Source organism: Pan troglodytes, chromosome 21 (genome assembly GCF_028858775.2).
Source record: "Pan troglodytes isolate AG18354 chromosome 21, NHGRI_mPanTro3-v2.0_pri, whole genome shotgun sequence".
NCBI lineage: Eukaryota > Metazoa > Chordata > Mammalia > Primates > Hominidae > Pan > Pan troglodytes.
This window is the reverse complement of record NC_072419.2, coordinates 49,961,442-49,978,509: the sequence shown is the minus strand read 5'-3', so window position 1 is coordinate 49,978,509 and position 17,068 is coordinate 49,961,442. Positions and strand designations below refer to the sequence as shown.

Genomic DNA, 17,068 nt, shown 5'->3' with positions numbered 1-17,068 from the left:
CCTGTCAGAGACCCCTAGCCAGGACAAGGTTTCTCTGCAAGGACCGTGAGGGCAGCAGTCTACTTGGAAGATCAGGCAACCCTTAACCTTTGTTCATGACGCCGCCATGCCTCTCACCGCCTCCCCACTCTGAGCCAGGGCAAGCCAACTCACCCCATTGTGAGCAGAGAGGGATCAGCAGCACACCCTGGCTTCTGGGGACCCAGGCTCTGCACAGGCAACAACCCCCTTTCTGAGGTCGACCTGACTGTAGCACCCGGTACAGCAACTCCACTGGCCTGGGGGCCGTATAGCACCCATCCCAGGACTGATGTGCCCAAGTGCCTGGCTATACCTTAAGACACATTACTAGGCTGGGCACGGTGACTCACGCCTGTAATCCCAGCACTCTGGGAGGCCGAGGCAGGCCGATCACCTGAGGGGGGGAGTTCGAGACCAGCCTGACCAACATGGAGAAACCCCGTCTCTACTAAAAATACAAAATTAGCCGGGCGTGGTGATGCATGCCTGTAATCCCAGCTACTTGGGAGGCTGAGGCAGGAGAACAACTTGAACTCGGGAGACGGAGGTTGCAGTGAGCCGAGATGGCACCATTGCACTCCAGCCTGGGCAACAAGAGTGAAACTCCAATTCAAAAAAAAAAAAGAAAAAAAAAGACACATCACTGACCCTCTCTGGGAGGGCACAGGAGACCCAGACGCATGTTTTTAAAACATGTCCTAGCCGCGCAACTCTGCCAAACAAAACCTTCTGTGAGAGACAAGCAGAGCTGCTGACTGAAGCCATGAGTGGGTGCCCGGACCCACCCTCCCTGATAGCCCCTCCCTGCAGAGCCCAGGGTTCCAGAAGCCCAGTTGGAGAGTCACTACACTAACTCCACCTTGAGGGTCCTCTCCAAAACTCAACAGTTCCAAGGAGCAGAAGCCTTACCAAGGATAGAGACTTGGGCAGTGTGGACATCATCAGCTTCACATCCTCATCCACAATGTCAAGAGCCAGAGACTTCCGGACTTTCTTGATGGGGCTCCGCCGCAGCTAGGGGTTGGCAGATAGAAGGGGGTTAGGGTGAGTGTCTGGATTCCCCATGGTCAGCACCTGGATGGTCATGGCCATGGATGGTCACAAAACCAGGCCTGCTGCAGTGCAGACTTGGAGCAAGGCCCAGCTAGTGGGAATCTGCTATCAGAAGAATGGGGTGGCTGGGAAAGTTAGGCCCCATGGCCCCATTAGACTCTGTACCCAAGGTAGACCCCATCCTGCCAGGTGCTGCGACAGTGAGCAGGAACACAGCATGAACCTCCACCACGAAGTGACCTGTTCTCACCCCGAATGGACCAGACACAGCCCCTCAAACAGGCCCAGCAGAGAATCACCCCAGTAACACCTAAAATAGCACCCACAGGCCAGTAATATGGGAACACAAACACCTCAGGACAAGCCCCTCTACAATGCCTAATACAATCAAGAAATGCCCCATTCCTAACCGTGCACCTCACAGAAGCAGGTCCAGGGTCTGCTCCGATACCAGGGAGCGGCTCTGAGAGTCACACCCCCACTCTACCCAACAGTGCACTCAGCAGGGGCTGCCATGGCTCACAACCATCCCCACCAAGGAGAGGCCAGGGAGGACCCTGGAGGCCAGAGGCCAAGTTCTCTCCACGTGCACATGGGGTGCCAGCTCGGGCAAGTCCCGCCCAGGCTGACCGCCCACCTCCCCTCCTTACCTAACACCCTGTACATCCCACCGTTCCCAGCTCTCCCTTGAGGAGAGCAGTCTGGGAAAAAGGAGCACTAGGAGACTCGAAGGGATCGCGCACTGTCATGAAAGCTAACGACGCAGTGGGAGGGAGGCTGGCATAGAACGGAGGCTTGGGACAGTCCCTTCCCTGCCCCCCTGCCCAGGAGTCCCTGCAGACTCCACCTCACCTGAACCCATTCCCCCACCCCCAGCTCATGCAGCTTGACACTCAGCCAGGCACTGCCTGGCCTGGCTGGCTCATCCCGACCGCCTCGCCTCCACCCAAGATTCCTTTGGAACCTCCCTTTCTGCGGCCCTTGGTACCCTGTGAATTCAGTCATGGTGTGTCTGTCTAGCATCTGTCTCTGCCCCCTGAACACTAAGGGGAGATCCAGTCTGGGTCGTAATCGCTGCTCCATCCACCACATCCAGCCCAGCCCCACTTGAGCAGGGTCCGAACACAATGCTGGATAAGTAAGTGAATCCTTCAAAGCAGAGCAGAGGAGGGTCCCAGAGACACTGTCCTTATCTTGTCAGTTTCCTCAACAACCACCGTGCGAAAGGGGGCAAAGGGGATATGCTACGCCCCCATTCTCCCCAGCGCCTCACTTTCTACAACCTGTCCCCAGACGCCTCCCCCATGCCACGGCTCCAATTCCCCCTGCCCAGGCTCTCCCACCCCTACCCTACTCACCCCAGGCTTCCTCTTCTGCTTCTCGGGCCTGACGTCGTCCTCGATGATGAGTTCGATGCCAGCCTCAGAGCGCAGCACCTCCTTCAAGTCCTCCTCCAGGTGCGGGGTCTGTGGCTGTGGGTAGGCATGGGGCAGCCCACGTGAGGCACCACACTCGGGCTGTGTGTGTGTGGGACTGTGGGACCAACCCAGCTGCAACTGGGCTGTCCTGGGTAAGGCAGGAAGGAGGCCTGACGCCAGGATGCAGATCTCACACGCACCATTCACAACCACTAACTGCTGCCTTGGACAAGCAGCTGATGACCTTGATTCCCGGGGGCCTGCCATGGCTGGGAGCAGCCCAGAGATGCACTGTAACCCTCACACAGCCCTGTGCAGTAACTGTCATTTTAAGCAGGTAGAAACAGAAGCTCAGAGATCAACAGCCTGGCACACAGTCACACAGCTGCTGAATTAGGACCCCGACAGCTCAAAGCCCAGGCTCACTCAACCCTTTGTTCCACACTAATGGGGGCTCTCAAACCCATTTCCCTTTCCCAGGCCTCGGGGTTCCAAGGACCTCTCCAGCTTCAGGCAACAGAGAACAGGGGAGGGCGAGTGCTACTAAGAGTGAAAGGTGCGAATCACAGCCACTCCTCATAAGTCATCCGAAAAGCCCCCGCAAACTTTAATTACAGCTGCCAAGGTCATGTGATTTTCCCTCACACCTGTTTGGAGAGCATGCAGATATTTTAGTACAGAGGAGCCGAATCTCCACTGCAACAGGAAAGGAGCACTAACTAGTGCCTCACCTCGGCTCATGTAGCATGGTCCGTGGAAAGTCTGCTTGACTCAGAATCAGTTCCATGGCAGGCCCAAGGGAGCCTCAGCCCCCAGCCACCTTGGGCTTCATAGGAGGCTCCATGCAGTGGAGAGAGACAGCAGGGGGACCCGCTGCAGACCTTGTTCACAGTCCAGTGCCTCCACAACCATGCCTTTCTCTCACCCTCCACTGATTTCTAAAACACCTGTGTGTTTCAGAAAGCCCAAGGTGCCAACTCCTTTTTTCATAGAGAAAACACAACCATCCCATCAACTGGGAAGAGCAGGGGAGAAGGGCAGCCTGCACACTGCAGGAAAGACGTCCCCGAGGGGCTTTCCCGTGCTCTGTAGAGAACTGGGAGTTGGTCAGAGACAGGCCAGAGCAGCAATTTGCCACTTCTCTGAACTAGGCCCAGTGCTTATCTTTGCCTGAAAGTGTTTAAGTTATTTGTATTTCACATCAGTCTCCCCCATCCTGAGGCTGAGTGTCACGGGATACCACCATGTCTCTAGCACCAGCCGGCACGTGCTTGCAAACTCAGGTGCTCAGGAGCAGTCGGAGGAAGTGACAAAGAGCAGCCTCAGCTTCCCCATTTATATTATCAGGATCTCTGCATCTTCTCAGGAGAAAGAATCAAATGAGACCTCAGAGGGAAGGGTCCTGTGGACTGAACATGGTTGGATGAACCGAAGGGATCCCACTGTGCAGAGATCCACGGCAGCGACCACACCACGTACCAGGGGCTTCAGGGGTCCGTACTTCTCCAGGGCGTTCTTGAACGGGGTTGGCGTGTGGGGAGTGTTGTCCATGGAGTACTTCTGATCTGGGGTTACAAACCTGCCAGGGGCCAGAACGGGGGAACTAGTGACAGGATAGGGGCCGACGCCAGGCACTCTGCTGCCCTGGCTCCACCTTCCCCCAGTGTGACCTTTGACCCCAGCACAGGTTCTCGTCCCATCCCTCTCCCCACCCTGCAGGTCCAAGTCAGGGGCTCGGGGGAAACAGAAGGGAGAGGGGAGTCTAAGAGGGGCCAGGAGCCCCAGACGGGTGGCAGATAGCCGAGAATGCTGCTCAGTCATGGTCCAGACTTGGGACTTTCCAGAAAACAAGGCAGTCCGTGGCCACACTTCAGGAACAGTGAGAGGGGGCACGGAGCAAGGTGGGAACCCAGGAAGATCCCATCCTGCCCAGCTCTCCCTGGAGAGCCTGTGTGAGAAGGATGGTGGCAGCACAATGAGGGAAAGGAGGGGCGAGAGGTGAGGCCAGCATCTTCCCAGGTCTCCCAAGAGTTCACCGAGGTGATGGACACGTAGAGGGAACCCTTCAGCAGAACAGAGAAAAACCCAGGATGGTCTGGTCCAGAAGCAGAACTATAAGATGCTTCTATCAGATGTAGACCCACCATGGGTGATTTCCACCTGCCCTAGAGCAGGGGGGCAGAAAAGGCACCTCACGCCCCAGAGCGCCAGGGCTGGTGGTATGGGGCTGGGCCAGGCTGGCTGTGGGCAAATGTCAGCTCTGAAGGAAGCTACCAGGTTCCACAAACACGAACCCTTGTGTGCTGGTATGTGACCTTAGTCACCTGGAGATACCACCATGGCTGACTCTCATGGCATAACCAGGGAACTTAGAGGATGAGAGAAACACCCCAGGTAGCCAGGGACCTGGGTGATGAGGCCAACTCCTAGGAACAGCAGCCTGCGGCCTCGCCGCCTCCACTTCTCGCAGCTGGCCAGCCACTCCATGGGGAGATAAAAAACTAGAACAAATGCAGACCATTCTTTTCTTCCTTCCTCAGGACCTAGAGATTAGGCAGGGATCCACAGTCTCTTCCCAAACCCTTGTTATCCCCCATCTGGGACACACAGAGATCCCCCTCTGTAAGGAAGAGTGAAGACAGATAAGCACAAGTCAAATGTACACATCTTACAGTTCAAACCACAATTCACAGAGGTGAATCTGAGCCTCTCCAGCATCTCCATGGGACATGGAGTTTCTGAGGAACATGAGAAAATTCCAGAACCTCTTTAATTCGTGGCATCAACAAGGACTAAGAGCACACACATGGCCAAAGGCAGTGGTTCACGCCTGTAATCCTAACACTCTGGGATTAGTGTTAGGCTGACAGGAGAGGATCACTTGAGGCCAGGAGTTAAAGAACAGTCTGGGTAACACAGACTCCATCACTACTAAAAATAAAAAAATCAGCCAGCCATGGCGGTGCTTGTAGTTAGTCCCAACTACTCCAGAGGCTATGGTAGGAGGACCACTTGAGCCCAGAATTCAAGGCTGCAGTGAGCCATGATTGCACCACTGCACTCCAACCCGGGTGACTAAGAGAGACCTTGTCTCGGAAAAAAGGAAAAAAAGAGTGTATATACACACATTAGAAAACTCAGGGAGAGGCCGGGCCTTGTGGCTCACCCCTGTAATGCCAGCACTTTAGGAGGCTGAGGCGGAAGGATTGCTTGAGTCCCAGAGTTCAAGACTAGCCTGGGCAACACAGTGAGACCCTGTCTCTCAAAAAAACAAAAAAATTAGCCAAGCATGGCGGTGCACACCTGCGGTCTCAGCTAGTTAGAAGGCTGAGGTGGGAGGATCACTTGATCCTGGGAGGTAGAAGCTGCAGTGGGCCATGATCACACCACTGTATTCAACCTTGGGGACAGAGCAAGACTGTCTCAAAAAGAAAACTCAGGGAGGCAGGGAGGCTGACTTGAAAAGGGAATTCAAAAGATTGCTTGGAGATAAAAAATGCAGCTCTGTAAATCAGAGAATTCAGCAAGTTGGAAACCACAGACAACCAAACTGGTGAATCAGAAAACAATCCCATCATGTTCTCCGAAGATTAAGGAAATGGCTTAAGATGGTGAAGAGGCGTATGAAGACGAAAAAGACACAGAGACCAATCCAGCCTATATATGAAGGAATTCCTAAGGTAGGAGAAGGGGCAGACAGGGAAAGAAAAACTAAAGAAATAAACACTTCCTCAGCTCAAGGTTTGAATCTTTAGTCTGATATGAAAGCCGGGGGGGAAAAAAATAGAGAAATACCACACCACCATACAGCCTGTCAAATTTGAGGGATAACTAAAGAGACTCTCTACAAAGGAATAACAGCTGGATTACAGCTCACGCCTGTAATCCCAGCACTTTGGGAGGCCAAGGCAGGCCATTTGAGTCAGGAGTTCGAGACCAGCCTGGCCAATATGGCTAAACCCCATCTCTACAAAAAAATAGAAAAATTAGCAAAAAATATAAAAATTAGAATTCATCACCAGCAGGCCCACACTACATGGTTAAAGGATGGCCTTCAGAAGGAACCAGATGGAAATATGGATCTAAAGAGGAATGAAGAGCACTGGAGATGCTTCTTCCTATGGAAAAAAGGAATTGGAAGGAGGCAGCAAATGAGGCCACATGGATGAGAAAGAAAGGGAGAGAGAGAAGTATCAATGCCTTTTGTAGTGACAGCATCTCTGTTTAAGGGCTTAGATGCGAAGTTCAAGATTCTGGTTTGAACGGACAATCATTTCTCACGAAACCTATCTAAGTTACGCTTTAGATCAACTCTTTAGAGACTGATTCTTTTTTCTCCTTTTTTTTTTTTTTTAAAAAAAACTAGAAAGAGAGTTACGCTTTGTCACCTAGGCTGGAGTGCAGTAGCCAATCATAGCTCACTGCAGCTTCAAACTCCTGGGCTCAAGCAATCCTCCCACTTCAGCCTCCCGAGTAGCTGGGACTACAGGCACACATGGCCACGCCCAGCTAATTAAAAAAATTTTTTTTGGCTGGGAGCAGTGGCTCACACATGTAATCCCAGCACTTTGGGAAGCCGAGGCGAGTGGATCACAAGGTCAGGAGTTTGAGACCAGCCTGACCAACACGGTGAAACCTCGTTTCTACTAAAAATACAAAAATTAGCTGGGTGTGGTGGCGCATGCCTGTAATCCCAGCTACTCAGGAGGCTGAGGCAGGAGAACTGCTTGAACCCGGGAGGCGGAGGTTGCAGTGAGCCAAGATTGCACCACTGCACTCCAGCCTGGGTGATAAAGCAAGACTCCATCTCAAAAAAAAAAAAAAAAAAAAAAAATTTTTTTTTTTTTTTTGTACAGACAGGGTCTCCCTATATTGCCCAGACTGGTCTTAAACCCCTAGTCTCAAGTGATCCTCCCAGCTTGGCCTCCCAAGCGCTGGGATTACAAGTGTGAGCCACTGAGCCGGACTTTGGAGACTGATTTCTGACTACGGGATTCACAAATCTTTTCCCGAAATTATGTATCACTATCAGGGCTAAAATTCCTGAGCTGATTTCTGAATCACAAAATAGCGATTTCCTCCTCCAGCAAATGTATCAAGCAGAGGAACAGTTAAGCAACTCTCTCTACCTGGAATTTAGAATCATGATGACCCAAGGAAGTAAACTTATTGTAAAAGCACTTCCATTGTAAAAGCAGGCTGGCGAGCAACCTGTACAGGCTTCCAGACAGAAAACGCCATGCTCCGTAAGCTCAGAGGACAGGAATGCAGTCTCCACTCTTGATAGAGGGACGGGCACTTCCACCCTGCACATAAGGCTGTTCAAACACAACGAATTTGCACCTGAAACCTTAGGAAGGGGAAGAGATTATGTTTTTCAGGCTAATTTGGACTCTCCATTCCTGAGACAGAAAATTATCAAATGAGGGCCAGGTGCAATAGCTCACGCCTGTAATCCCAGCGTTTTGGGAGGCTGTGGCAGGAAGATCACTTTAAGGCCAGTTCAAGACCAGCCCAGATAAAGTAGCAAGACCTCACCTCTTAAAAAAATTTTAGCCGGGTGTGGTGGCTCACGCCTGTAATCCCAGCATTTTGGGAGGCTGAGGCAGGAGGATCATGAGGTCAGGAGATCGACACCATCCTGGCTAATACGGTGAAACCCTGTCTCTACTAAAAATACAAAAAATTAGCTGAGCGCGGTGGCGCACGCCTGTAGTCCTAGCTACTCGGGAGGCTGAGGCAGGAGAATGGCATGAACCTAGGAGGCGGAGCTTGCAGTGAGCCAAGATCGCGCCATTGCACTCCAGCCTGGGCAACAGAGCAAGACTCCATCTCAAAATAAATAAATAAATAAATAAATAAATAAGTATTTTTTTGATTAGCTGAGCATGGTGGCATGCACCTGGAGTCCCAGCTACTCAGGAGGCTGAGGCAGAAGGATCACAAAAAAGGAAACTATCAAATTAAAAAATACAAATGAGGAAAAGCAAAGGTGGAGCCCAAAACTATATTGATAAAAATGATAAATCGTGGTGGCCAGAAAGGAGAGGGCTTTCTTAAAACAGTCTTTGGTGTTATTCCAAGGGTGCCCCCTCCCCACTGTTCCACCAGTGGTCCCAAGGCCCATGGTCTGGTGTTGCTGAGGGAGAGGACGGCGAAGGTGGGGGGCACTGCAGCACTCACGCAGCATGTTTCTGGTGCAGGGGTGTCTTGTCCCGGTGCAGTGGTGTGGTGACCACCACCTTCTGGCTGCACACTGGGGTGGATGTCAGCGAGGGGCTCTCCAGCTCCAATGTGTCCTGTTTGTTCCAGAAGTTCAGAAACTGCCAAAGAAGAGAGAGGGAACAAGACAAAATGATGACCTGCATGTGTATCCCTGAGACCTCAGGGGATCATGGGGAGAAATCCTTGAGCCTCTCCCCCAAAACGTCTGCTCTGATACTGAGGTCCCCTCTTGACCCATCAGACACCCGAGAACAAGGACTGGGACAGATCGATGCCAGGAGCCCACCAAGCAGGTTCACACAGGCCTCTGGGCTTCCGTCACCCTAATCCTAGCTTTTGCCATCTCTACTCGAGTGCTGACGACGCAGTTAAGGCACAGGAAGCCAACTGTGGGAGAGTGGCTCCTTCTCAGAAGAAATAAAACTAGCTCTGAACTGACCTGTGAAGGCAAAAGGCATGTGACAGTTGTAGTGATGCTGGTGGCGGTGGGGTTATCATTTAGAGGGCACCTTCTCTTGCCAGTGCTAAGCACTTCACACAAATAATTTCAATTAGTTACCACAAATCCTGAGACATAGGCACTATTACTATCCCCCTTTTACAGATAAGAAAACCAACGCTTAGAGAGGTTTTGAGTCTTGCACTGAGTGCTAGAAGTGAGAATCAAATCTAGATCTAAGCCAACATCCATCCTTTGAAGCACCCCCCTCTCTTCCCTCCCTGCCCTGAAGGTGCTATAATAGAGAGCCATCTGCAAACCTCAGGGTCACCACCCTAAATGGGGTCTCTGGAGTAGAGCGGCCACCACGCTCCATCATCCTGAGCTTCCCAAATAGTAGCTGAGGGACCCGCTGCCTTCCTTCTCCAGCCAGCAGCCCTCACTTGCGGCATGTTACAGGCTGACCTGTGTCTCCCCCAAATTTACATCCTGAAGTCCCAACTCTCAGCACCTCAGAATGGGACTGTATTAATACTTGGAGATAGGGCCTTTAAAGTGGTTAGTTAGGCCAGGCGCGGTGGCTCACGCCTGTAATCCCAGCACTTTGGGAGGCCGAGGCAGGTGGATCACTTGAGGTCAAGAGTTCGAGACCAGTCTGGCCAACCTGGTGAAACCCTGTCTCTACTAAAAATACAAAAAAAATAGCCGGGCATGGTGGCTCATGCCTATAATCTCAGCTACTCAGGAGCCTGAGGCAGGAAAATTGCTTGAACCTGGAAGGTGGAGATTGCAGTGAGCTGTGATCGTGCCACTGCACTCCAGCCTCCAGCCTCCAGCCTGGGCAACAGAGCGACTCTCAAAAAATAAAGTCATTAAAGTGGGCCCTAATCCAATAACGGGTGTCCTTATAACATTATAAAATAAGAGGTTTTACAAGAAAAAGTAATAGATTAGGACACAGGTGACCACGTGAAGACACAGGAGCCGCCAGCATCTACAAGCCAAGGAGAGAGGCCTCAGAAGAAACCAACACTGCTAAATTTCTTGTCAAATCCACCGAGTCTGTGGTACTCCATTAAGCAGCCAGAGCAAACCGACACAGGGTCTCTCTCAAAATGCCACTAGCCATCCTGACCCGTGATGACAGGGTGGCCTCCTGCACCAGGCCACCTCAGGGCCTCGCTCTCTCCCACAGCCTCACAGGAAGAACAAACCTAATGAGAGCCAAAGCCCTAAGTTATACCTAGGACCACCAAGGCCCTGCGCCACCCCCCACCACTCCACACATCTACTCTGTCCTTCCTTTTCTGTGCCTTTGGTCAAGGTGCTCAAGGAGACCCAGCCCAGACACCTCTCTGCAGGAAGGCCAGGTGCCCCCCATGACCTCTATCTCAGAGAGACCCTGGCACCCATCCCGGCTCCCGAGGCTCTGTGTGTTACTAACAGAGCACCCAGGGGCAACACCCAGAACAGTGAGTTCTCAGTGACTTCGCAATTGCTATCACATGGCACTTCCCACACTCTATTCTGGTTAATTCATTACAAGCCCATCCCCAGCACTGGCTATCCCAGGTCTTCCCAGGACCAGGCAGGGCCAGCCAGTGCTGGGGACAACCCATCATCTTCATCTTTGCTCCCCAGTGCTAGCAAGTCTGCTATGAAATAGGTTCCATACATGGACTGAACAAACACGACAGTTCTCTTCCTCTCCTTCATTACCCAGTTACCAGCATCCTCCTTCTCCTCCTGGCAGTCTTCCTGGACTTGCCCAGACTAGATACACATATGCAGCACCATAAGCCTTCTCTTTCATCCTGATTATCACATTTTCTGAGTCTTTTTTAGTTAACTGGTCTTCCTACCAGAGCATAAGCTGCATGAGGGCAGAGCCAGGTCTGGTTTTGCTCACCCTTGCCCCAGCACTGAACACTAGGTGTCTGTACCGACCCAATAAGTAGCCAGAGTGGGGTCCACGCACCTGGGAGGGCGAGAAGGGCAGGGTCTTAACAGGTGTGCTCTTGGGCGTGAGGCTGTTACAGGAATCCAGGAAGGACAGACTGGTGCTATTCTCAGTGACAGGGGACAGAGCCACACGCCTCTTCCTCTGCCGCTTGAGCACAGAGGGCGGCGTGCCAATGCCAGAGCCCCCGACTTCAGTGCTGGGGGAAATGGGGATCAGCTCGCCCCGGCTGCTCCGGCTCAGGTCTGAGATGGTGTGGCCATCCAGGCGGTACTCGGTCACGCTGGGCACCGGGGCGGCAGGCTGGCGGGGTGGCAGGACTTGCTGCTGATGTGACGCTTGCAGCTGCACTAGGCTGTTGTTGATACTGTCCTCTGCAGATGGTTCCTCAGGGAGGTCAAATTTACTCAGGTCACACCAAGCATCAGGGTCCTGTCCAGGGAGGGAGGTTAGGAATTGCAATTACTATGCTCTTAATACAAGAGGACTCATTCATTAAGGGAAATATTTAAGTGTCAAGTATGATCCCACAGCCCAGGACCAATCATTAATATTTCATGCATTTCCTCAAAGTTTTCTATGACTATACATCTATATTTTCATAGATTCTTTTTTTCTTTAAAGAGACAGGGTTTCACTCTGTTGCCTACGCTGGAGTACAGTAGCACAATCACAGCTCACTGCAGGCTTGAACTCCTGGGTTCAAGTGATCCTCCCGCCTCAGCCTCCCGAGTAGTTGGGACTACAGACATGTACCACCATTCTCGGCTAATTTTTTATTTTTTACTTTTTTTTGAGACGGAGACTTGCTCTGTCGCCCAGGCTGTAGTGCAGTGGTGCAATCTCGGCTCACTGCAACTTCCGCCTTCCGGGTTCAAGCAATTCTCCTGCCTCAGCCTCCTGAGTAGCTGGGACTACAGGCGTGTGCCACCACACCCATATTGGCCAGGCTGGTCTCGAACTCCTGACCTCAGGTGATCTGACCACCTTGGCCTCCAAAAGTGCTAGGATGACAGGTGTGAGCCACTGCACCCGGCTTCAGCTAATTTTTAAAAATATTTTTTATAGAGACTGTGTTTCACTGTGTTACCCAGGCTGGTCTCAAATTCCTGGGCTCACGTGATCCTCTCACCTCAGCCTCCCAAAGTGCTGGGATTACAGACATGAACCACAGTACCCAGCCTGCAGATATTTTTATAGAACGAAATATAGAGCAGTGAATGGGATGTCACTCATCATTGATGCCTCCTTGGGGCAGCTCACAAAAGTTATTTCCAATCCCCACAATTCTGCTAGGGAAGCATTACTTTCCTTTTCATACCAAGGAAGCTGAGCTAAGGGGATTCGGTCTTCCCGAAGTTACTCACTCAGCTTCTAGAACAAGCCCGTGAGTCACTACAGGTTTTCCCTCCTTTACCCAATAAATCACAACACAAACCAAAAGGCTTCTGGACACAGAGGCTTCCACTTTGGTCTTTGCGTTCTGGCTTCTGAGTGGACCCAGACACTAAAGCCGAGTTCTGGTTCCCTGGGGTAGTTCACTCCTAAGGGTGGAGGCCAGCTGGGGGGCAGGACCGACCTCAGGCCCACACCCCAACTCAGGGAGGACCCAGCACTGACAGTGTCTGGTAGACCAGAAGTACATCCTACAAGGACCACTGAAGTGGACGGAGCAGAGGAGGGAAGATGGGATTTCCACACAAGCAGTAACTCCCCCAACAGGCACTGAAGGTCATTGTGGAAAGAGCCTGAGCTCTGAGCCGGACAGCAAGGTTTAACTCCTGTTCCTGGAGGTCACCGGCTGTGCGAACCTGGCCAAGTCTCCTAACCTCTCTGAGCGTGGGGTGCTCTCACTGTTGATGAGTCCACTACCCACCTCACAGGCTGTTAAAGACCAACTAAGAGCCTACACATTAGGTAGCAAGTGATGGGCCTGGCACACGGCAAGCACTCCAATGTTAGGTACTGTAATTACTCATTAAGCACTGGCTCTGGCAATCAGTGGGTGCTCAATACAAGCGAGCTGTGCCTGCCAAGCACAAGAAAACAGAACGGTCTGGGGTAAAGGGAGGTGATGCTGTGGTACACACCGTGTGCTAGGCAAAGAGGGGCCAACTCTCATCTCAACACTCCCCTCAGGGCTGGGGGAGGGATGGGGCCCAGTGCTTGCTTCAGAGCTGTGCTGAGAATCCAAGAACATGCTAGTGCCTCTGACACTCCCTGGAGGTGGGGGCACCACAGACAGACCCTACAGCTGGGTCCAGTCCCAGCCACTGGGGTCAAGAGGTGAGACTCAGAGTAAAAAAGGCCTGAGTAGATGGTCCCCCAACCCTTCATCGGATAGTAGCAGGAGCATAGCATGGCAGTCAAGACCACCAAGTATACTTGCTGTGCAACCTTGGGTACACTACTTGACCTCTCTGAGCCTCAGTTTCACCTAAAAAACAGAAATGACACACCTCACAGGATACCACGCAGACTGTATGTTAAGCTCAGACCCTGGCAGTTAGATGTTCTAGGATGGGAGACACCTGGGTGGAAAGGCGAACACGGACCCCCATACTGAACTCCCCACCCTAGTGACCAGGCCTCTGGTCTTTCACTTCCCAAAACCCGCTCTACACAGCAGGCCTGGCCGATGCAGCCAGGAGCCAGGGTGTCACACCAAGAAGCCCTCCTCAAAGGACACAACCACACAGCCAACACAGTAACCACAACACGGGCTCAATGGCTGCCCCACCCTGAGTAACCAGAACCCACTCACCACTCCAAGACCAGCACCAAGACTTGGCATTTCCTGGGCTCCTCTTCAGGGAGACCCAACCATGTGTGATGCCACAAATACCACGCTGTCCTGTGCTGTCACCTGCCAGTCAACCTTTAGGACTCAGTTCAGTGCCACCTCCTCTGGGCAGCCTTCCCACCCCGCCCTGTGCCATACATAGAGGTCAGATGCCACCACAAACTCCTGCTGCACACACCAGGAGCTCCCCAAGGATAGGGACTGCATGCTGACAACCCTGGTGTCCCCAGCCCTTGGGTCAGGGCTAGGCATTCAGCCTCAAGTCAGTAACTGTTAGCAGGGCGATGGAATGAGCAAAAGGATGTGGACCCGAGAGAGAAGCACTTCCTGCTGGGGGTGTTCTGTGCTCACTGTGAAGTGTTGTGACCAACATACCGACTCGATCAAGTCCAGGGCTTCAGAGAGGCTAGAACCCACAGCGGGGATGAGGAGGTTAGCTGCCTCCACCACCCACTTGTAAGGCAGGCTCGTTTCTGGCGGGGAGCCTTCCTGGTCCTCACGCTTCGGGAATTCCTCCAAGGGCTCTGGTGTTCGCACTGCGTCCAGATCTGTAGGGATGGGCTCCTGTTCCTTCGATGTGGTGGCTGCTGCAAGTTCCTCCTCACTGCTTTCCTCCTCCTTTATGGTAGGAGGGACGGAGGGCCAGTTGGTCAGAAGACTTCCCTGTAAGACACAAGAATACACCATTTGCATTTCGCTGAGATATAGACTATATAGTAGTTTCCAGCTAAAGCACACAACCTGAATCTAAGAAGGAAACTGTGATGAACCCAAATAGAGAAACATTCTACAGAATAATTAGCCATACCATATACTTCCAAAATGTCAACATCATGAGACTAAGAAAGGCTGACTAAAGGGATAGGACAACTAAATGCAATGTCTGGTCTTAGACTGCATCATGGACAGGGAAAAATGGAATATAAACTGTAGATAAAGATCCTGAATTAGGCTTAAATTCCCTGGATTGAATATAACTTTATTGTGGTTATGTAAGCCAATGGCCTTATTCTTAGGAATCTATGCTACATAACTAACTCTCAAATGGCTCAGATGAAAGAAGTAATACACAGAGGTTGGGTGCAGAGGCTCACGCCTGTAATCCCAGCACTTTGGGAGGTCGAGGCTGGTGGATCACCTGAGGTCAAGAGTTCGAGATCAGCCTGGCCAACATGGTGAAACCCTGTCTCTACTAAAAACAAAACAAAACGAAATTAGCCAGGTGTGGTGGCAGGCACCTGTAATCCTAGCTACTCGGGAGGCTGAGGCAGGAGAATTGCTTGAACCTGGGAGGCAGAGGTTGCAGTGAGCTGAGATCGCGCCATTGCACTCCAGCCTAGGTAACAAGAGCAAAACTCCGTCTCAAAAAAATTAAAAAATAAATTTTTAATGCTTAATAAACATTAAAAAATAAAAAGACCAGGTACAGTGGCTTATGCCTGTAACTCTAGCACTTTGGGAGGCTGAGGCAAGTGGGTCCCTTGAGTTCCTGAATTCAAGGTTGCAATGGGCTATGATCACACCACTGCACTCCAGCCTGGGCAACATAGCAAGACTCTAATAAAAAAAAAAAAGGGAGGGGGGAGGGGGCTGGGTGTGGCGGCTCACACCTGTAATCCCAGAACTCTGAAAAGCTCAGGCAAGAGGACCCCTTGAGTTCATGAGTTCAAGGTTGCAGTGAGCTATGATCACGCCACTGCACTACAGTCTGGGGTACAGAGCAAGACCCTGCTCATTTAAAAAAAAACAAAAAAAAATCACGCCTGTAATCCCAGCACATTGGGAGGCCGAGACGGGCGGATCACGAGGTCAGGAGGATCGAGACCATCCTGGCTAACACAGTGAAACCCCATCTCTACTAAAAATACAAAAAATTAGCCAGGTGTGGTGGCAGGCGCCTGCAGTTCCAGCTACTTGGGAGGCTGAGGCAGGAGAATGGTGTGAACCTGGAAGACGGAGCTTGCAGTGAGCCGAGACTGCGCCACTGCACTCCAGCCTGGGCTACAGAACGAGACTCTGTCTCAAAAAAAAAAAAAAAAAAAAAAAATGCGGGGCGTGGTGGCTCACACCTGTAATCCCAACACTTTGGGAGGCCAAGGCAGACAGATCCCTTGAGCCCAGGAGTTCGAGACCAGCCTGGGCAAACCCCATCTCTATAAAACAAACGAACAAACAAAAAGTGAATTTTATTGTATGTAAATTATATCTTTATAAAATAAAGAAAAAAAGCTACCAAACTGGGAAAAAATAGTTACTACATGATAAAGGAGTAGCATCCTTAACATACAAATAAAATGTACAAACCAGTAACAAGATCAAAAAAAAAAAAAAAAAAAGACAACCAAGCCAAATAACAAATTAAGGGGTAATCTGTTACTCACCCTCATTAATAGTAAAAGAAATGAAAACCAAAACAATGAATCAAAACATCACATTGCACACCATAAATACATGCAATTTTTTTTTTTTTTTTTTTGAGACGGAGTCTCACTCTGTCGCCCAGGCTGAAATGCAGTGGCGCGATCTCGGCTCACTGCAAGCTCCACCTCCCAGGTTCACGCCATTCTCCTGCCTCAGCCTCCCTAGTAGCTGGGACTACAGGTGCCCGCCACCATGACCGGTTAATTTTTTGGGTTCTTTTTTGTATTTTTAGTAGAGATGGGGTTTCACCATGCTAGCCAGGATGGTCTCGATCTCCTGACCTCGTGATCCGCCTGCCTCAGCCTCCCAAAGTGCTGGGATTACAGGCGTAAGCCATTGCGCCCAGCCCTTGTTTTTTGAGACAGAGTCTTACTGTTACCCAGGCTGGCGTGCAGAGGCACACTCTCAGCTCACTGCAACCTCCACCTCCCAGGTTCAGGTGATTCTCATGCCTCAGCCTCCTGAGCAGCTGGGACTACAGGCGTGCACCACCACACCCGGTTAATTTTTTATATTTTTAGTAGAGATGGGGTTTCACCGTATTGGCCAGGCTGGCCTCAAACTCCTAGCCTCAAGTGATCCGCCCACTTCAGCCTCCCAAAGTGCTGGGAATACAGGCATGAGCCACCACCCCTGGTCAATATATGCAATTTATTTGTTAATTATATTTTAATAAAGCTGAAAAAAAAAGATCAACTCCAAAGTAATTCAATCAAAATAAGAACATG

General features: G+C 51.2%; 1 protein-coding gene across 3 annotated transcripts in view; it reads right to left on the bottom strand.

Annotated features, from left to right (window-relative positions):
- MYBL2 (MYB proto-oncogene like 2) overlaps positions 1–17,068 on the bottom strand; it is a 47,886-nt gene that overhangs the window by 2,443 nt on the left and 28,375 nt on the right. For 2 of the 3 annotated variants that reach the window (XM_024352033.3, XM_063802979.1), the window contains exons 7-12: positions 14,295–14,582; positions 11,135–11,548; positions 8,676–8,815; positions 3,972–4,071; positions 2,433–2,546; positions 931–1,035 (exon numbers count right to left, since the gene is read on the bottom strand). In XM_024352033.3, the coding sequence (XP_024207801.2) occupies positions 931–1,035; positions 2,433–2,546; positions 3,972–4,071; positions 8,676–8,815; positions 11,135–11,548; positions 14,295–14,582 (1,161 nt within the window). Of the gene's footprint in view, positions 1–930; positions 1,036–2,432; positions 2,547–3,223; positions 4,072–8,675; positions 8,816–11,134; positions 11,549–14,294; positions 14,583–17,068 lie in introns of all 3 variants that reach the window. The other variant, XR_010154234.1, reaches the window with a different exon arrangement.